This window comes from Fistularia commersonii, chromosome 32 (genome assembly GCF_037954325.1).
Source record: "Fistularia commersonii isolate RoL2024-O1a breed Wild chromosome 32, RoL_Fcom_v1.0, whole genome shotgun sequence".
Lineage (NCBI taxonomy): Eukaryota > Metazoa > Chordata > Actinopteri > Syngnathiformes > Fistulariidae > Fistularia > Fistularia commersonii.
Window position 1 is genome coordinate 9,788,114 of NC_141315.1, and position 21,887 is coordinate 9,810,000.

The following is a 21,887-nucleotide window of genomic DNA, read 5'->3' on the forward strand; positions in this document are numbered from 1 at the left end:
GGATGGGTTTGGACCCCAGGGCTGGGTTTAATCCCAGGTGTGGGTTTGATCCCAAGGCCAGGCTTAATCCCAGGTGAGGGTTTTGACCCCAGGGAAGGGTTTATATCCCAGGGCCTGGTTTAATCCCGGGTGACGGTTTGATCCCCCATGCAGGGTTTAATCCCAGGTGACGGTTTGATCCCAAGGCCAGGTTTAATCCCAGGTGTGGTTACAATCCCAAAACAGAATTTTCTCCCAGAGCAAAATCTATTCCCAGGTTTGGGTTTTATCCCAGGGCAAAACTTAATGGTGCAGGTTTTGATGGCAGGCAAGAATTCAATCCCAGGTCTGGGTTGGACCCCGACGCAAAGTTTAATCCCATGTGTAGTTTTGATCCCAGGCCAGGGTGTAATCCCAGGTGTGGGTTTATACCCCAGGGTCGGGTCTAATCCCAGAAGTGGGTTTGATGCCAAGGCAGGGTTTAATCCCAGATGCGGGCTTAATCCCAGATGAGGGTTTAATCCCAGGGCCCCATTTCCCTTCATGGCATCACAGTATCTTTACACAGAAATGCACGGAGGCTCCGCCCCCTTCCTCCAACTCTGTATCCAGTTCACTTGATGCCGTGGAATCTGAGCATCTGCAAGCTTTTTGCTTTCAATCCAGCACCACCGTGATCCAAACCTTCTCAGGCCGTTCAAGACTCCAGACAGAGGAGAGGAAAAATCCATGTCCTCCACCGCCTCAACACCTATGTGGTACGTGTGTGTGTGTGTGTGTGTGTACGAGTACGTAAACTTTACTCTGTGATTCATCAAGTCCAAATAGCCGCAGACGATTGGCGGGTAAATCACAGATGGAGCCAACTGAGGGATTTGATTGGTCAGTGCGATCAGACCGTACCATCCTGGAAAACAGCGGGGTTCTATTTGGAACGCTCGACAATTGAGACACTGACATTTGGGGAAAAAGAGGCTAAATTTTGTTTAAAAAAATAATTACTTAAAATTTGCCATAAAAAACTCACTGTAAGAAACTATTACAAATATATACACGAAATGAGAACAGATGAAATATCAGTTTGCAAGAAGCAACAATAACATTTCCTAAAAGAAAAAATAAGCCAAAACTAGATTGTGGGGAAAAAAAAATATAAAAAAATTAGCAAAAACAGAAGAAAAAAAAGAAGAAAAAAAAAACTGATTTTTGACCTGGTGTATAACAACATAAGATTACAAAAAACTAATCAAATTTGAAAAAGTAATAACTTGAGTATAAATTTGACAACTTTTGAATGTAAAGAAATGTAAATAATTAGCCAAAAAAAGCAAATATTACAATAATAATAAAATAAGTAAAATGTGAAAAATAATAAAAGTAATACTTTAAAAAAACTTAAGCATGAAATAAAAATATATTTTGTAAAAAAAAAAAAAAAAAACAAGAAATTATCTATAAAATAATAGAAAATTAGGATAAGGTCTAAAAGGAATAAAACACAAATTTTATTTAGTTAATTATTTTAGGAAAAGCACCCAGTCCGCTGGGTCGCCTCTAATTCCTGAATACAGGAAATACACCGCCCCCAAACACACACACACGCACACACACACACACACACACACACACACACACGACAAACTGACACCGGACCAGGAATGGTTGCCCTTTCCTCACAGATGGCAGAGGGGCTTGAGAAGGTAACGTTACCCGCCCATCTTCTCCTCCACCCTCACCATCTCCTCCTCCTGACACCATGACATCATGGATTTCAGGAGGGAGTCGACTGCGGGAGTTTGGTCGCCGATAGCAACCAGACTGCAGGGGGTCAAAGGTCACACGGGCGCAACCCAGATATTGGCCGATGGACAATGGATCGATCAATAGAGACGTCTGACGGCGTCCGAAACAAAGTGGAGGCGACACAGACTGATCAATCGGTCGGTTGTCGCGATAACTGATCAATTGATCATTGGTGTTTGATTCAAAGCTCATATTTTGAATTTACAGTCCAGAAAATATTTTTTTCTTAAAATCAAATAGTAAGTGCAAGGCATTGCTGCCAGCAGGACTGATCTCCAACAGTTGATCAATCAAGTATCGATTGATTGACTGATCAATTGATGGAAAATGTCGCTGGGTGTTTTTGCCCGTGGCAAAGACGTGGGAAACCAGGAAGTGTCATTTTGTTTGTTTTCGGACAAAGAGGCGACCGGTTCATCTATTGACGACCGATCGATTTAAATGCTGCATCGGAAAATGAGTATTTGAAATCATTTAAAATAATCTGTGTTCATATCAGTTATCAGGTCCGATAGGACAAACTTATCAATTGACCGATCGATCGACTGATTGCAGCTGCAGCTCTAGATTTACTGTTTACACTTTCAAAAAGTCTCACGCTCATTCAGTTTGACATTTTACTCTCATTTAAAAAAATAAAAAACACAGATAAAACAGATCGAAATATTGATGGGAATTTATCAATTCATTGATTAATAGCGTTAATTGATGGGAAAACGACTCGAAACGTAGCACCTGCGGGAGCGAGGGGAAGGGGGGGTGTTGGGAGAACACACACACACACACACACACACACGTTACCGGTACTCACCTGAGCTTGAGGTTGGCCATGAACTCGTCCATCGACACGGTGTCCAGGAGCACGAAGTCCGCCTTCCCGAACTCCAGGCTCTCATGTTCCGCCATTATTCCACTTCTTCTCCTTCTTCTACTTCTTCTTCAAAGACGTGAAAACCAAAGGGGGAGAAAAGAAAAAAAGCCAGCCTTCCTTTTGAACTTCCCTTTGAAGTACCGGCGCGCCAAGTGTCTTCACTCGAGCACAACGAAGTTGAAGTAAAAAAAAACTAAAAAATAAAAAATGAATAAATAAAGGACCGGTTCTGGACCTCCTCCGGTTCCACCGTCAAGAATTTAATCCGTTTTTTTTTTTGTTGTTGTTTTTTTTTTACACCCGCATCCTGGTCCGGTTGCCCCCGGGCGTCCGTCGGTCCGTCTTCCCGGAGAGGAGACTCCCCTCCCGGCCGTCTCAACCTCCACCGGCCCGCTCTAAGCCCCGCCCCCTCCACCCGGAAGCCCCGCCCCCTGCTCCTCCCCCTCCCTCCTCGTAGGACGCACACGCACACGCACGCCACCGCGAGCGGGCATATTTCCTCGATGACTCCGGGGAAACCCGTGGCCGCCATCTATGACCATATAAGGAAGAAAAGTTGAAGTTTTGTTTTTTTTTTTATTATTTATTTTTTTATTTTTACACACGGAATTGAGAATAAATTCCCGTCGGGTTTATCCAGAATGAGATCCGAGTTTAGAAAAGAGAGGAGAATTGTTTTTTTTTTTTGTTTGGTTTGGTTTGGTTTTTCCCTGTAGATCAGACGTGGGTTTGTGTGACAGCGCCCCCGTGTGGCGGAGAGGTGTAATCGCATGTATTTCTCAAAAAAAGTTTAAGATAAGATCTATTTTATACTTTCAAATATTGCAAACAATAATACAAAGGTTGTCTATTCTCACCCTTGCTCACCCACTCTTTTTTCTCATTCTGTTGTCTATTCGTATTCTTCTTATTCGTATCCTATTTGCTTGTGATTGTCTTTTTACTGTCTATTTATATTTATAAAGATAAAGATAAACTTTATTGATCCCCAAGGGATCAACAATTACAGTATCAATAACTATAGGTATACCCGCGTCTCCTTTTTTTTATCCTGTTGGTCTCAGCCTACTTGCTTCCTATCTATTTTTGTTGATTTGTTTTATTCTTACCATTGCTATTGTCACTCTGTTTATGTTGTCATTTAGTTTTGGTTGTCCACTTCCACCCTTGCTGTCTTTCTTGATGTAGTTGCTGTTGTTCTCTCTGCTGTCTATTTGTGGATTTAATTTTTTGTTTTCTAATTGTCTATTTATATTTATCTTCATATTTATTTAACACTTATAATCTATGATGCTGCTGTGACAAAAGAATTTCCCCTATGGGCATCAATAAAGTTTATCTTTATATTAATAAATAGAGAGACAATTAAAAGATAGCAAAAGACAACCAAGACTAAATAGACAGCAGAGTGAACAACAAGGTTAGATGATATTAGACAACCTTTGTATTATTGTTTGTAATATTTGAAATTAAGTAGAAAAAAATCACAACGAAAACTAATAATTAGATAAATAATCTAATTTTTAAAAGGATTCTTAATTAAAAGTTGAGAAACTAACAAAATAAATCTGGGGATGAAGAATGAATTCTGATTATCAGAAAAAAAAGGTTGACAAAAAAAAAACAAATAAGGAGAAAATATATGTATCAGCAAAAAAAAAAATTGCATAAAAATTGCCTTCCCCCACACACACACGCCAAATATTTAGAAAATAACAAAACAAAATTAGTCGGATATCTGCAGAAAAAGAAAAAAAAAATCACCTGATAATCTGCAGATCAATCGATCACATCTGTAAAATCACATCGAGACCATGTCAGGTCCGGGTCCACATCTGGACCCCGTCCAGGTCCGGGTCCAACTCTGGGCCCCCAAGCAGCACCAAGACAAAGGTGCTGTTCCCGCTGTGACCAGAAGAAGGAGACCTTGTCACATACGACCTGGATGGGGCTTAAATACAAAGCTGGCTAGATATTTATCAAGATCTGAGGTCGGCAACCTTTAACACCCAAAGAGCCATTTGGGCCAGGTTTTGGGAGCCGCAATTACATTTTGACATCTAAAAGGAAAGTACCACTGCATATATTGCTTTTCATTACATTTACACTTTGTATAAACAAGTGTGTGGTGTGTCGCCTATGAAATCCATTAAGTGCTACAGAGAAAATTAAATTCTATTTATGTTATGAATTTGGAATATTTTGAGCTTTGGGCTTTCAAAGTGTGTGGTGGAGCTTTGACCTGAATTTTAAAAATGAATTGGGAAAAAAATCACTGTGTCAGTAAACGATGAAAAATAAATATTTGCAAAATATCCATAAATTTTTACTTTACCTGGTTAATGGGTCTTCTGCACACTGCATCTGCAAATTGGGGCAATACCGGCTGGCGGGTATACCGGCTTCCGCGACGAAAAAATAATAAATAAAATTTTATTTTAATATTTCAAGATCACAATAATCTTCCAATTTAGCACTAAAAATAAAAAAGTAACTAACACAAATAAAATGCACATCAATTAGATACTTATAATTTATTTTCCCAAGCCCTGGGTTGCCGACCCCTGATCTAGATTGACAAAAAGAGTGATAAATTTAGATTAGATATTTAATATAGAAGAATTGTAATTTGAGATATAAATCAAGTCAGCAGACATTTAATTAGAATAATTTCCCAGCGGCCAAATGTTGCTAATAATTCTCCCTGCTCAGGACAGACCTCTTACCCGCTGAGCCCGGCTGCTTCTGTTACCATGGAAACGGAAATAAAGAAATCAGGAGAATAGATAAATAAACAAACAATGTGTTTATTGATCTGGTTCGTATTTACAATATTCACAGTCTTCAGCTGAAGACAAACAAACATTCACTATAAAAAAATAACCCCTTTTTTTTTCTCTCTTTCTTACAAACTACATGAGACGGGAAACAAACATGGCCGACTCCGGGCCCATCCGGAACCAAAACCGGAACCGGGCGTACAAGCTGGTCTGGTCGTGAAAATCAAAATGATCCAAACATAAAACAAAGCACCATGAGTGAGCCGGGTCACGAGGCCCGACCCGGTCCAGAAAACCTCCCTCAGTGGGAGGGGGTAGGGTTCTGACCCAGAATACTGTAGTGATCCCTGATACCATCAAGACTGATGGTACCCCGAGGATACCAAACCGACCGATGGTACCGATTGAAATGACGGTACCATTTGAATCATTGGTGCGGTGACAACCAATGGTAAAGTTACGACCGATGGTACCGTTCAGACCAATGGTGCCCTAACAACCAAAGGTACTGACTAAAATACTGGTACCCCTCAGTATGCTAGTACCCTAACGAATGCTGGTACCGTTCAGACCGCCGGTACATAGCAACCGCTGGTACCACACTGACGGATGGTATAGATTAAAACATCTACCATAACAACAATGGTACTTATCAGAACATGTATGCCCTGATCACAAAAAGGTACTGACTGAAATGATGGTCCCGTTCAGACCACTGGAGTAGTAATGACTGATGTTAGCGAATGTGCCGACTGAGCTGTTGGTGCAGCTTGAAGCGATGGCACCGAAGTGACCAATGGTACCATGACTGATGGTACCTACAGTATTGAAAAGATGCTACAGATTGAACTGCTGGTGCCGCGATGGCGGCCGGTACTGTTCAGACCGATGGCTCGGACCACGGGTCCCAAATCAGTTTTTTTTTTTTGTTTCTTTAAGGCTGGAAATGTCAAACGTTCATGCAGAGAAATGTCACTCCAAACTCGGGGGACCAGTTCAGGGGGCTTCAGGAGCGTGAGAGTACTCCCGACTCTTCTGTTTTCACTCGGCTTTCCTGTTTTTCCAAGTCGCCTTCTTTTTCGGCTTTTCTCTTTCTCACTTCCTGTGAGTTTCGGGTGAACTGAAATCGGGCTAAAATGAAACCGGGGGTGAACGTCAAACCCTTTGGCTCCGGCTGCCTCCGAGCTGCAGCCTCCTGACGTCAAACCCCTCCCGCTCGCTTCAGGCTGTTGCCATGACGACGCTTCCTCCGCCACAGCCTCCCCCGCTTGAGTCCACTTCGCGGGTCGATCCTCAAGAATTTAAAGTAAGAACGAAATTACAAAAGGACGTAAAAACAACATGCTGGGAGCGGGAGAGGAGGGGACGCCTGGCGGTTTCTGGTCGACGGCGACCCAGGACGGAGGTCCCGGGACGCTCCTGGTTGCCAGGGCGACGGCGGCTTCACTTGGCGACCCTGTAGCTACTGAGGTCCAGCGGCTCCTTGCTGGGGACGCACCAGTCGTCGGCCTCCAGGCTGGCCTTGTAGTTCCTCAGCGCCGTCTTGTTGTAGACCGGCAGCCTCTCGACGGAGTCCGTGGACAGAGCCTGAACACACACACACACACACACACACGACCGTCGTGACAACCTGACCCCATACACAGCGGGTGGAAACCCCCTACACCTCCCTCGCGAGTGTGTTCTATTTCAGTCGGAAACCCCAGACAGGTGGGATCCCCGCCTGCAGTCCCTCTCCCGTCCACCTGGGCTCACCTTCAGGTGGATGACGGCGTCGGTGCCGAGTCCCTCCATGGAGTAGAGCTGCAGGTCGCCCTGGAAGTACTTGGCGTAGAGGCGGGAGATGGGCAGCCCGTAACCGAAGCCGGCCTGTGGAGATGGAGGACGTAACCCGTTTTAGCAAGACTTTCTATTGGATTTCTATTTCCCAAAAACGCAGGAGTTTCTATCCCGGCGTGTCTCACCAGCGGCGGGCGGGTGGAATCTCCGATCTGCGGCGTGGGCGCCGTGGAGTACATGTAGCTGAAGAGGTTCTCGATCCTGCGGAAGGGAACGCCGCCGCCCCGGTCGCTGACCTGCAGGCAAGAGGGGAGGGACGTCAACAACAGCTGGACGACACATCATACCAGGGCCTCCTTCGGCCCGAGACCTGACCTCCTCACCTTGATCGACATGTCCTCTTTCCCCAGAGACACCATGACCTGGATGGGCGGCAGGTGGCTGCTGGCCTCGTGCGTCTCGATGGTGGCCCGCATTGCGTTCTGGGAGAAAACGGAAAGGGACGGGGGTGGGGGTTAAGCTCAGGGAGTGCGACGAGTCGCTCGGGGCGGAGACTCCGGAAGGCGCCGTACCTTGAAGAGCTCGAAGAGCATGTGGTAGAGATGCGAGGGCACGTAGACGATGCTGATCGGGTGGCTCTGATTGTCTGGAAACCAGGAGGAAGAGGAGGTTTTTGAAAAGTCGTTACCCACTCCGGAGTGTTTTCCCTCTCCGGCCGCCGCAGGGGGGGTGGAAAGAGCGTGTGTCAATATTGGCCCAGGCCACCGAGCCGTCACTTCAGCTGGAGTGGGTTTATAATTAGCGAGCCGCCGCGTCCATCTGGCGCCGCTTCTACGTTCCCCGGGTTGGAGAGGCTCCATGCTTTTTTTTTTTTTTTTTTTTTGTCGTTTTTAAACGTGAGCGTTTCTGGAGGGCGCCAACTTACCGTTGCGCTCCTGGAGCCGCAGGTCGGGGGAGCAGAGGTAGTACTGCTCGCACAGCATCTTGGCGCTGCTGAAGGCGTCTGGACGGGAGGAGAACAGCGTTAGCCGCCCGCGTCGCAAAACCGATCAATCATTACGGAGGACGCGGGTTCGGGCTTTACCCTGGACGACGTCGCCCACCCGGCAGTGAGGGTCGATGCTCCCGATGGTGTTGGGGTGGACGGGGTTGGTGGTGCCGTCGAAGACGAGAGCTGCGGGGCGATCGGAGGAAGGGTACATCAGGGGGGTCCCTAGAAACATGGCGGACCCGGTGGTGGTGCAGGGACTCACTGTGCTGGTTGATAAGCATGCGGATGGAGATGCGGCTCATGTAGAAGCGGTCCAGGAAGTACTGGATGTTCTGGTTGGTGACCAGGTCCTGCGGGAAGGCCTCCTTGTACTCCAGGATGCCCTGGGCCATGGTGGGGACCACGTCGTTGTGGCGGTTCCTAATGGTGACCAAGGCGTCGACAAACCTGAGGGGAGGAGGGCTGTCAGGCAATCCTCTATAATCGCATTTCAAAGAAGCCTCAAGAAAAGGACGAGAAGTTTTTTTAAAGATAAAGAAGTGCATTTCTAATCATCCCGATTGCAGGTTAGAGGTTTTCTCAGTGAGTGAAAACAGATGCCTTACTCTCCGAGCACCCTGTGGTTGTCTGGATTCTTGTCCAGGAAGTCAAGGATCTCCATTAAACTCTGGATGTACCTGAAAAAAAAAAAAAAGAGCGGCGGTGATGACAAAGATTTATCAGAAAAGTGGGCCAGGAGTTGCGAGTCGGATTTATTTCCACGGCGACGCTTGGATTTGTCAAGATTCCTCGAAAGGCACGCCGAACGAAAGTTGAAAACAAGGTCACGTGACTTGTGTCTGGAAACTGGGCTAAAGTTCACAGCAGAGGGTCCTCCCCCTCCCTCTGCTTCCTCCTCTCCCTCTTCCCTGCAAGGAGCTACTTGGAGCGAGCGCAACTCGGTCAAAGGGTGTCGCGGCTGTTTTTGTGACTCGGGGCGTGACGTCAGAGCAGAAAGTGCTCCGAGCGGGTAAACAAGCCGGCCTGCTGATTTACACGTCGGCCCGGGGTGTCCGAAACGGCGGCGTACAGAGGAGAGGACGGAGGCCGTCTTACCAGCTCTGGACCATCTGCACCGACGGGGTGCTGAGCAGCTTGTCGGGCAGCAGGTTGATTTCCTTCATGATGTTGGAGAGACGGACAGGAAGCTCCTGCCGCAGGAAGACGAAGGATGTCTTCTCGCAGGCGTTTATGGAACCTGGGCGGACGAAAAAGAAAAGCCCGGACAGATGTCAGAAGCGTCATCTCTTAGGTTTTATAATTAAATTAATCTCTCTTGAAGGTAAAATGAGCCAATTCTAGACTTTTTAACTGATTGTACTTAAAGTCCCAAGTTCAACCCAATCGATCAGTTGATTGATAGATTCCACATTGATCCGTGAGGTTTTAGGACACAAAACAAACACACCAGTATGAGAGAAAAGTCATAAACTGGAACTCAGTTCCATTCAGCGACAGGACAATGCATTCTCTCTGCAGCTTTTAAAACCTTCTGCCAAAGAACAAATTACAGACCCTACTGTTTTTGAATTTAAATGCATCTATGAATTCACAGCCAGAGTACACAAACGCATTGCGTGAATGTATGCGTAAATACTACATGCATATCTTTGAAATGCTGCAATTTGTAGACAAATAGCGCCCAGTCAGGGATCTGACGCAATACTCGGTACTGTGAACACTATGCTCCTGCAGGATCCCCCCCCCCCCGACACACACACACACCTCCCTGCACCCACAATCCGCGTCCGGATCGGTGTGTCAACCGTAAATCCTCACTGCATTCGGTGACATTATAAATATTATTACCGAGCGGCTAACGTGTTTGGCTAACGGCTAGCAGCTAGCTTGACGCGCACCCCGGTACCCACCGAAGTCCAGGAACTGCTTCATGGAGAGCGGCGACGGGGAGAACTTGGAGAAGTGCTCGATGTGTTTCGGGACGCTCGCCAGAGCGGCGTTCTTCATTATGAACCGGACGAATTTCATGGTGGAGGAGGAGGAGGAAGAGGAAGAGGAGGAAGAGGAAGAAGAGGGGGGGTTGCGGCTAACGGGTCGGCGCCGGACCGTTTTAAGCTAGTAGCTTCTGTTCTGCCCCAAAGTGACCGGGAGAGCAATTAAAAGGAGAAGGGGGCGGGGCCAGACGGAGGAGTGTTCTCACTCTGGCCAATAGGAAGGCAGGATTGTTATTTACTTTCCTAACAACCCAATAGGAATCGCCAGGAGGCGGGACTGGCCCCCAATATTGGGTGGCTTTCGCCAGCCCCTAACTGACACTATTATTTTCATTTAATTAATTTTAAATTTGAACATAAACACATTTTTGATATTCATACTTAAACATATATGTTTTCATACATATTTATACATTGAAACAATAACGCACGCATTCGCTCACACACAAACAACACGTTAGAGTTACGTAAAAGGGAAAGGGGTGTGTAATGTTGTGTAATGTAACATGTTATTCCCAAAGTGCTGTTGGTGTCTGGTGTCTGCGCCGATCAATTCCAGCCGATCCCTTCAAAAACTGCTGAAAAAAAACACTTCATAAATGACATATTATCTTGCTTTGTGGCTGAAATGCACGCATGATTTCTTGCAAACTTCCAAAGTACACGTTTTGGAAAAGCTGGTTTTATCTGGTTTTCTGGGTCACTTGGACTTTTGGGGTGAATCTCTGCAACATTTCCTGTTGATTTTCACATGATTTTGAATGACTTCAATTGCTAACTTTTAATTACTAGGGAAACGCTCCCTTTTAAGAATCGAGATTTTGAATTGACATCGTGCAGGCACAGTGAAATGTTGCAGTTTTTTATAAAAATAGAAATAATTAGACAAGTTATTTACATAATGCGCAGTTATATAGATGGGGTGGATGGCATGAAGGGTGATATGAGTATGACTATTTTTTTGGGTAACGTGGCGATGTTAAAGCCACCTCTCTTACTTCAGCTCTTTGACTTTTAAAAGTTCTGCAATTCCACCCCAAAAGATATCATAAATTCCAATAAACAATAACAAAAACAAAAATAAGCTATTGTCCAATGTCCAAGAATGCTGTTTTTCTGAAAAGAGCTGCGCGTCTCCGTGCTGTTCCAATCAAAGTGTGACAAATGAACAACGACGATTAAGCCACGACCTGTTTATGAAACTCTCCGGCGGCTGCCAGGACGCGACGTGGCTCCGATCACACACACACTCACACACACACACACACCCTGTATGGATGTGGATGACTCTTTGGACTCTGGTCGCCCCGATGTTGAATAGAAATGCCTTTGTCAGGGGACAAAGTGTCTGGCGTTACATAAACGCCTGCCCCGTTGGTTCAGTCGGGCTCGACCAAAACATCCCGCCGCCGCCCCTCCTCCCCCCCGAACGCCGCTCACACACTTTATCTTGGAGAACACTCTGTGCTTCAAGAACACAACAGAGCCCACCCACATGCCTGAATGATTACCGGCTCCTGGACCTCCTGCCTGGAAGGTTGGGCAAGAGGACTTCAACCAGCTTTGCCTCATCTCCTCAGGAACGTGTCCTCAAATGTACCCCCTGCACCATGTTCACCTCCCACCAGGTCAACATCGTCCTGAAGTTCTTGCATGGGACGCATCACGACGGAGACGGCCAGGCCGGTGTGAGGACGACTCTTTCACCCTCGGCAAGGACAAGACGAAGGAGGAAGGAGGGTGAGCAGCTCAACAGCTCCTGAACGACTGACTGGAGTCTATAACCATCTTCTACCTCCATCCAGCAACGGCCAGTTTATATAACTTCACCACGATCTCAAATGTCTGCGTCCAACCTGCTCCTGCATTTTTAAGTTTGCACATTCAAAGCTGCAAAACAACTATAGCTGCAAAGCTAACAACTATAACTTGCACTTCTGTTTGCATTTCCTTGAAGGTTTTGCATTGGTGCAAATGTCCGCGCCGTGCCCTCGGGCTAGGGTCAAGTAAGGCGTCTTAAATAAAATGTATTATTATTAGCAGTTTTATATAAAAATAACAATTATTATATCTATGTATGTTTATATAAAAAAATACTGATTATAAATTATTATTCATATACATATTTATATTTATCAACAATAATTTATAATTATTATTTTATATAATACGATGATAAATTATTATTCATATGCATATTTATATATATCAACAAAAATGTATAATTATAATTTTATATAAAACAATTATACATTATTATATATGTATATAATAAGGATCAATTATTATTTCCCTGCACTGTTTACACCTAGTTATAGTATGTTTATGTTTTATTTATTTATCACGACCTATCTGGCAGCTCTGTAGACGGCAAAATAAGAAATTCGTTTTACAGGGAAAGACGTTTTCAGATTGTTCACATGACAACAAACACTTCCAATCTTCAATATTATCAGGGGAAATAAAGAAAACAGGGGGAGGAAAAGCGTGCAGGAAAGGAAAAGCCCAAGTGAGGTTCTGATTGCGAAATAAACCAAATTTGCAAGGAAATTAATCATTTTGTGTATTTTTTCTAACAACCCCAGTCATTCGGGTCGTACCAAATCTGCAAATATGCTCAACATTTTTCCCATTAAGCAGTAAAACGATCATGGACTGTACCATTTTTGGACACACATATGTTTACCATTAAAAGTTTCTTTTAACGCTTACAGGAAATGCGTTCGTAAAACGCATTCATTTACCCTCAGCTTCCCACAACGGGGACATTTCAAAAACAAAATACCATAAAATATATTTGGAGAATATATCTGGAGAACATTGGACAATACCATTTGGTTGACATCTCTGTGAACACAGATGTCTGGACATGGACCGTACCATGTGTGGACTCATCTGTGCACACATGGAAGGTGTTGCATAATTATGGACCGTACCACTTTTGCGGATGTCTGTGCACAAACAATCTGCTTACACTTTTAGAGTCTGCTGTACACAAGCAGAAAAAGGGGAATTATTTTAATTTATTTTAATTTGCATCGGTTTATTAGTCTCCAATAATCACTAACCAGCGGGCAAACAGGATCGGCCTAAGACGCCTCGATTTGTTCGGGGGGTCGACGATCCGACGGCGAGGGCAGCATCCGATCAACCGATCGCAGAAGCAAACAAGCGGCGCCGGCGGCCTCTTTCCTGCCGCGTTACATAACCGTATGGACGGGAGGTGATATCTGGGCTTGGGTGGGAGGGGGACCCTGGATCAGCACATTCCTGGGCCTGTTTGCACCAACACCGATTTAATCAGGATTAAATAGTAAAAATAGGTGACGGTAATCAGGCCAGATTAGGGGTTTCAACCCTGTGCGTCCTCTATTCACAAACAGGAAAGAATCCACACCTTTTTTTTTTTTGGTAATTAACAGCAAATAAATAAATAGATCAATAAAAACGAGGTGAGCCTAAAAGGAGTAGGATATAAAAATGATATATACTGCTCAAAAAAAGAAAGGGAACACTTAAACAATACGATGTAACTCCAAGTCAATCACACAAACTGTCCACTTAGGAAGCAACACTGATTGATTTGGACTTGTTTTAAGGACATGACATCATGACATCATGACATCGTGACATCGTGACATCGTGACATCGTGACATCGTGACATCGTGACATCGTGACATCGTGGCATCATGACATCGTGACATCATGACATCGTGACACCATGATATCATGACATCATGACATCATATCGTGACATCGTGATATCATGACATCATGACATCATGACATCATGACATCATGACATCGTGACATCGTGACATCGTGACATCATGACATTGTGACGTCGTGACATCATGACATCGTGACATCAACGTTGGATCAACATGTTTTTACACTTTTGTGTTTGACTCCATGGGTTCATACACTTGATTTCCGTTGATTATTTTGTTGTCATCACATTCAACTATGTAAAGAACAAATAATATTAAATTCATTCACATCTAGGATGTGTTATTTTAGTTTTCCCTTATTTTTTGGAGCAGTGTATTTTAATTATATAAATGAGCTACAACTTCCTTAGATTTGAATATAGTTTGAAATGCACACATTCTAATTTCTTCATACTGTGTGTGTTTTTTTTTCACAACCACACACACACACACACACACACACACACACACACACACTGTCCATCACTTCCCCCTTTCATCTCTCAATCCATTTTCAGGATCAAAGGCTTTATCAATCACCGCAAAATCACCTGCTCACGGATTTTAGCCCTTTGAAGTCGAACCGATTGATCTACACCGTACGTAGCATAAACTGATATCGGGTATTGATTAGTCCTTGCGTATGAATACGATTATTTATTATAATTCAGTTTGGGAATCCCTGTTGACAAGCGACTATCCAGGGGTACACTGTGTGTGTGTGTGTGTGTGTGTGTGTGTCCGGTACTTTTCCGCTCCCCAAACGGCCTACATTCCTGCCCTCTAGCCATCTCCGGTCCCCCCCTCCCCCGCTTTCACGTCAGCCCCGGTTGTTTGGGCACTTTGTCAGCCGATGAGGACGCGACCCGTCAACAACAGTGGAAAATTCCGCAGGGTGACGGCCCGTCGGGTGGGCCGGGGGGGAGGGGTGCACTGTGTGTGTGTGTGTGTGTGTGTGTGTGTGTGTGTGTGTGTGTGTCCATTACCGGCAGATCTGGTGTCACACATACACACATACACTGCATTTGCATGCCACACACACCTAGCGTGCTCCGGTGACATTAAAACCCGTGATACGCATGATTCTAATATTGATAATGATATTAAAATCTGGAGAAGGTGTGCAAAGCAAAGGAGAGAGCGGCGGCTTGTAAAGGTCGGATTTAGAAAAAAAAAAAAATTCTGTATACATCTCCGACGCCCGGAGAGAAGGTCCCGATGCTGGAGGAGGGGGTCGGTGTTTCGTCCAAAGGAAGGACGTTTTCAGACCGGAAGCCAAAGGTCACGGAGCTTGTAGATGCCGGTGTCTGAATTGACCTATAAAATCCGGACAGGAGGAGCGCGTCGTGTTTTGACCTTTATGACGAGCTCCGGTGAGGCTAAATACCCGGCGAGCGGTGTCACCGGGCATGTGAGTGGGTGTGTGTGTGTGTCAGAGGGGGGGGGTGAAGTGAAATATTTAAAAATATCCCCCTCCAGGGAAGAGAACGCCGGCCTTTTCTGGAATATTCATCCCCCGGGGCAGATATGGAGGCTGGACAACAACATGGGCGGACATGTTTACTTTTGTCCGTTCGGGTCATGTGACCAGATGATCGACAGGTACAACTTGAGTGTTAAAAACACTGAACGGAGAAGAAATGTTCTGGTGTATTACAATATTTGTTATCCTTTTTCCTGTTTTGGTGGTGTAGCTAGGGGGGCCTTTCTGTGTGGACTCTCCATTAAACTGGAAAACCTGGTTTTCCTGGTTCTCCCACACACCAAACATGCAGGAGGTTCACTGGAGACCCTGAATTAGCTGTTGTTTGTCTCTCTATGTGGCCCTGTGATGATTTAATTTACATTTTCACATATTAGATAAAAATATAACCTGTCTATTTTTGTTTATTTATTTTATTCATTGCTATTGTCACCATTTATATTGTTGTTTCGCTCTGGTTGTACTTTTTTCACCTTTATGTTGTCTCTTATTAACCCTGATGTTGCTGTTTATTTATTTGCGGATGTCCTGCTATCTTCTATCTCTGTATTTGGAAGATTTCCATTTATATTTATATTTATATTTATTTGACTTTTTTTGACATTATAACTGTTACACAGGTGTGACAAAGTAATTTCCCCTATGGGGATCAATAAAGTTTATCTTATCTTAAAAACAAATTATTCAAATTTTTCAGACAGTATACTAATATTTTGATGATGACGAGTATTATTAGAAGGAGTAATACCGTATTTTGTGGTCCATAAGGTGCACCTCATTATAAGGCGCAATATCAATGAACGGGTCTATTTTCATATATAAGACGCACTGCGTTATAAGGCGCATGATAAAACATGTAGTATACAAACCAAAACAATAAAGTCACTTTAGTCCAACTTTATTCATCTCACTTTGTTCCCTTAGAAACTCTGTTTTGGTTTTCTTTGTTCGGCTCATTTCATCTGCTTGGTTCCTCCCCATCCGTGCCATTGATTCATTAACGTCTGAAGATTACTCAAGCGGAGCGGCTTGATCGCTTACCAAAGTTGCACTAAAACATTTCTATACGTTTTTGAGTGAAGTGTGACACATAAAATTGGTTGGAAGTCAGTAAGAACAACAAGAAATCATACATAACGGCCGTTTTTTGAGAAAATTGAACGATTTTAAGGGTGACCTATAGTGCAAAAAGACCGCTCGTAGTAGCCAGTCATTTTTCAAAAACTTTCTCAAATTCTTTCTCATTTATACTAAGTTTTGTAGTTGTTTAATCTCTTTTTTAAAAAATCAACTGGTTTTCATCCTTTAGGAGATATAATTTTATTTTTTAAATCATGGACTGATTAATTTTTATTTTGTCGCCAAGTTTCTGATGATATCATGTGATTTACTTCACCAGTCAGAAATCAGCGGGTTGTTTGGTTTTATTTTAGGGAAATCTTAGAAATTTAGTTTGGGGTTTTTCAAACAAACACCTAAAATGACTTCGCCATGAGGCTCATTTGAAATATAATTTTTCAATGTTCTTCGGTAAATAAAGATTAAATAGAATTCAGAATGTTTTGCATTTCTACCTATGTCCACTAGAGGGATCAATGAGGCTCTCCAACCGATCCAAACGGTTCAAAAACCCTAATTGATCCCTCTGGGATCGATAATGTTCGATCTGATCTTCCAGCCATCCTACGACCAACGCATGCAGTTCAAACATTGGCCAGCAGAGGGCGCTGTTTCTCACCCACCGTCACTTAGGCTTGCTGCCTGTCAGAGGGGGAGCGGTCACATCCTCGTCTTCCGGTCAATCTGACACCGACTTCCGGTCTGTCCATCGGACCTTCCATCACCTCTCACATCCCGCGAGACTGTGTTCACAAACATCTGTTTGTGATGTCAAATCTCAAGTGTATTTTCAATTATAATGTATTTGTGCGAGATATATTTAATAAAAAACTCCAGGTAAAAACTAAAAAAAAATCTGGGTCATTTAATAATGTGTTGGAATTAGAAATAAAATATGATAAAATAATAAACAGCCGGCCAATCTTTAATTTCCGGCCTGTGTGAGAGTAATTAGAAGAGTAAGGAGGATGAAATGATGATAAAAATACTCATAAATCAGGCTGTCATCCCGGAGATTAGTAGATTAGCAGGTTAGCACTTTTTAAAAAAAAAAAAGTGCGTTCGTAAACTACATTGGGCACGCACGCGCTGAAGGTGTGAAGAAGCTGCTGATGTCACCTGACATCACACACGTGACTTTATTTTATCTCATTTTTCAAAATTTTCATTTCTGTTTCGAATGTATGATGAATCGAGTAGTTTGGATAAAAAAAAACAAACAATGACAACAAACAAACATAAAAAAAATAAAATAAAAAAAACGCCACATCCGGGGATCTCTCACTTCGCGGGATTCCCGTTGAAACGACTGGCCGCCCGTCCGCGTTCCCGTGAAACGCGTGCACACACACACATACACACATACACAGAGACACGTACATGCGCACACGCGCGCACGCGAGCCCCACAACACACGCCGGTGGACGCTCAGTCCCGCGCGCCAGCGGCTCCGGTGAGAAGGTGCGGAGTAACGGGAGGAAGGAAGGAGGAAGAGGAGGAAGAGGAAGAAGAGGAAGAGGAGGAGGAAGGACGGAAGGAAGGACCGGGACGCGGCTGCTGGACGCACCGGGAGGGCGAACCGGCGGAGCTTCTTCTGTGCGATGGCAACGGACGGATTCGTTAACGGCAGCGCGTGAGTGCTCGTGTTCGTCGGGTGCCATGTTTGACACCCGCCTTGTTTTATTTTGAAAAGATCCCGATTATTATTATCATTATAAATATCATTATTATTATTACTATTATTATTATTATTATTATTAAGGGGTCTCATATTTTTTTACGGTGTTTTCAACCCCCCTTCCGGAAGTCCCCCCCGGCCCTTCCGGTAACCCCCCCCCCCGGACTCTCCGGACCTCCAGCAAAGGTCCTAGTTACCGGATACCGGTGAGTAGAAGTCGGCCTCCTTCCAGCGGGAGACACTCTCACCCCTTCTCGATTGATTAATTGATTGATCCAGTGCCTGATTAACATAAATTATTGATCATAAAAAAAAAAAAAAATCTGTGTATTTTTCTTTGAACAGAAACATAATCTGGTATCTATAGAGCTGAGTCAAACAGGGACCTATAATAACAATAATAATCAGCGATATGCGTGATCGTAAGGTCATAAAGTTGTAATAATCCCCCCCCCCAAAAAAAAAAAAGATTAAAAAAGAGTTTGAGTGCTGCATGTGCTGATCGCAGGTCATGGAAAAAAGTTTTTCTCTAGAACTAGAATACTTGTTTTTTTTTTATAAAATGTAATAATCTGATGCTACTGTTAACCTGGTGAAGGAAATAAAAATCCCACGGGATTATGTGGAAATAATCGGGTCGTGAGGAAGTGATTAATTATAATTAATATTGTTGTTCTAATACTTGCATTATTAGAATTAAAACTGTTTATGTTAGCATGAGTTGACCCCCCCCCCCAAAAAAAATTTGCATTACATAGCAATGATAAATTGGGAAAAAGTGAAAACAAATCCTCTGTTGTATCTTTAATAATACACAATTAAGATAATAATGATGATGATTTTAGAAAAATCAATCATGCTAGGTCGTTAGCTCGAAGCCCATGCAAACCGTAATACATAGACGCTAACTTTCGGTCGGATGGCGATTAAAGTAAATGATTAAAACTGAAAGTTGTGATTGCACGCTGTTCCCAGTGAAGGACTCACTAACTTCTGGCTAATGGCAAAAAAAAACGAACACAGGAAGTTGCCGAACAACCGTCAGCGGTTCATCGAGCTCCTGATCTGAGATCCCAGCCGCTGTTCCACCCGCTCAGACAGGCCGGGTAATTAGCTCCTCCGAGGAGTCTGTCAATCATTGTCACCATCCATTCATCCGCCACCTCCCCCCAAACCTTACCGCTATTCTCCAGCTGATTAACACCGCCTGATTTGAAATCTTGGGCTCGCCCTCCCTGACGGCACCCCTGCAGGTCCTGGTTCGGGGAGGGGGGGGGGGGGGGGGGGGATAATTTAAGGATGTGCATCACCGCGTTAGCTCACCTGCTAATCACCCATTTCACTCCGCTGCCGCCGCCGCCAAGCCTCCCATGGGGGTTCAGGCCTTTTTTCTCTTGTTTTTCTGCCCTCGTTTATCATCAACCCCCCCCCCCTCCCGCTCGACTTTAAATTGGGCTGTGCGATATGATACACTCTGTTCTGTGCTGACGCTGGATTTCTGTGGCGGCGGGGTCCGTAGAGGGTCTCAGGGATTCTGGTCCCATGAGGGGGAAAATAAAATTAAAAAATACACATCTCCCTTTGATTTCAGGAGGAAACGGCAACGTCAGGTCATTAGCTTGACAGTGTACGACCTCCGCCAGGGAGGGAGGGCTGGATTTATTAGTTTTAAGGGCCCAGATGATGAAGACCAGGCAAAAAGCTACTCTTCCTCACATACTGTGAGTGATGCGGAGTGGGGTTAGCTGCTGGTGCTAGCACGAATACTTTGTTGTGCTACATGTTGTGTTTTTAATGGGAGGGAAATGGGCACGGAGCTGGGAATCATTCTCAGATGTTTGATGAAAGAGGCTAGCTGATATCCATTTGATAGCACGCGCTCATGCATGGCTAGTGGTTTGGTTTTAGCATCGTGGCTATTCTTGGGCGCCCCCCCCCCCCCCCAAGAACCACAGTTCGGATGAAAACGCAAAACACGAAGATGCTATGAGGCTGAGCTCCTCTTGCTCACATATACATGGGCTAGCATGGGCTGCTAGTGTTAGCCACAACTTTCTTGCCGTGGCTAAGTGTTAGCGTGACAGGCTGCTCTGTGAATGGATGTGGCGAGAAGTACTAATATCCACTTGCTAATATTCAGAGAACAGGGCTAGCTAGTGGTGGTCGAGCTTTGGGTCTGATCCAATGGGTGCTGTGTAGCAAAGCGTTAGCCTAATTCTTTGTTGTGTCGAGGGACACAAACAACAAAGATGCTAAAGTCGCTGGTATTAACCTGCTAATATTCAAGGGAAAGGGCTAGCAGAAGATACTAGCTTACACATTGTCAAGTGATTGTGAATGTGTCAAATGCTCATGCCTTTTTACCTTCGTGGTGTTGATATTTGTTCACATTTCCTTTTTTGGCAACACTAAAAATAGTTCAGCCAATCAGTGTCCACCGTCAGTTGAGGAGACAGCAAAGAGATGTTAGCGTAGCGTTGGTTCTATTAAGCCTGGAAAGATTAATTCAGCAAATGTACTTTTGGAATTCCTTTTTTTACCTCCTGCTCATGACCCTCGGATGCTTCAAACTTTCTGACATAGCAGGTATTGGTTTTTCCTACACCAAAAAGGCCCGTGAAGGGGGTTTGATGTGTTTAATGTGCCTCCCACTGCCTCGTGTCGTCACCGTACCTACTTTTTCGGATACAAACTTTGATACGTATCACTCCGTGCGCACTGCGGGTGGCTTCCTGAACCACGTCCCTGGCGTCTAAAGGCAGGTTGCCACGGCAACACTTGCCAACTTCACGATTTGCGCGCAAGGTCACACCGCAGCGGTGACGATTCGCCGACGCACGAATAAAAAACAGACGCGAGCGGACAGGAATTGTGACCCGTCTTAATGGAATTGTACTTGGAAGCTGGAAAGCCGTCGCTGCCGCAGTGCATTATGGGAAATCAATATCGCTATAATGTCAAGCACCAGGAAAACAGTACACATCTCATGCAGAATCGACCCTGAACCAACATTTTCGGACCATGAGCCACTAGCCAGAACGCTAGTAATGACTGTAATGTAATGTAATGTAATGTAATGTAATGTAATGCTAGTTTGCAGTTTCTCAAAGTCGCGGGTTCGACTTTGGCCTCAGTGGCTTTTTCAAAATCAAAGACTCCCCGGCTTTTCTGGAGTTTGCCGTTTGTTGTTTCACAATGTTCCTTTTCTTTTGGAACGTTGTGCTGTTTGACCTTGAGGAGATGTGTGTGTGTGTGTGTGTGTGTGTGTGTGTGTGTCGTGGCATCTACTGACGCAATCATACAGAGAAAATTGGCACCTCGCAGTCGAACAGGAGGTTTTTTTTCTTCTCCCTGCTGGATAAATTAACTGGAACTGGACTGGCAGCTCCAGTGGCGTCTGTGAGGACAACCTGCTGGACGTTCTGGACCACTGAATCACTCCGTCACGCCAACCCCCCCCATCCCCCGCCGCTTTTTATCGTACTCTTATACTTGTAGTGGCGGCACGGTGGCACAGGAAGGTCCCTTGTTGGATTCCCTCAGGGGTTGTGGAGTCTCCTTCATGTTCTCCAGGTTCCTCCCACTGTCCATGCAGGAGGTTCACTGGACACCCTGAATCGTCCAGGTGTGTGACTGAGGGTGTTTTTTTTTTAATTTACTTAGTATTTATCCACGTTTAGCCGCTTTGTTTGTCTTTCA

General features: G+C 44.5%; 3 protein-coding genes across 4 annotated transcripts in view; 1 reads left to right on the forward strand and 2 right to left on the reverse strand.

The window, feature by feature from the left end:
• The window catches only part of myo1d (myosin 1D), a 57,171-nt gene extending 54,151 nt beyond the window's left edge, over window positions 1–3,020 (reverse strand). The window contains exon 1 of the mRNA XM_086140153.1: window positions 2,594–3,020. Coding sequence (XP_085996279.1) covers window positions 2,594–2,688 — 95 coding nt within the window. The 5' untranslated portion in view covers window positions 2,689–3,020. The remainder of the gene's footprint in view (window positions 1–2,593) is intronic.
• Window positions 3,021–5,440: 2,420 nt separating this feature from the next.
• On the reverse strand, window positions 5,441–10,348 carry pdk2a (pyruvate dehydrogenase kinase 2a). The gene is made up of 11 exons (XM_086140095.1): window positions 10,114–10,348; window positions 9,299–9,440; window positions 8,809–8,880; window positions 8,466–8,650; window positions 8,297–8,386; window positions 8,138–8,215; window positions 7,785–7,858; window positions 7,596–7,694; window positions 7,398–7,508; window positions 7,189–7,302; window positions 5,441–7,020 (listed from the first exon to the last, which is right to left on the reverse strand). The coding sequence occupies exons 1-11, from the start codon at window positions 10,229–10,231 to the stop codon at window positions 6,877–6,879; spliced, it is 1,227 nt and encodes a 408-aa protein (XP_085996221.1). The 5' UTR covers window positions 10,232–10,348; the 3' UTR covers window positions 5,441–6,876.
• Window positions 10,349–17,978: 7,630 nt separating this feature from the next.
• The window catches only part of tbkbp1 (TBK1 binding protein 1), a 37,259-nt gene continuing 33,350 nt past the window's right edge, over window positions 17,979–21,887 (forward strand). The window contains exon 1 of one of the 2 annotated variants that reach the window (XM_086140156.1): window positions 17,979–18,143. The gene's annotated coding sequence lies outside the window, so the exon portion shown is untranslated. The remainder of the gene's footprint in view (window positions 18,144–21,887) is intronic. The other variant, XM_086140155.1, reaches the window with a different exon arrangement.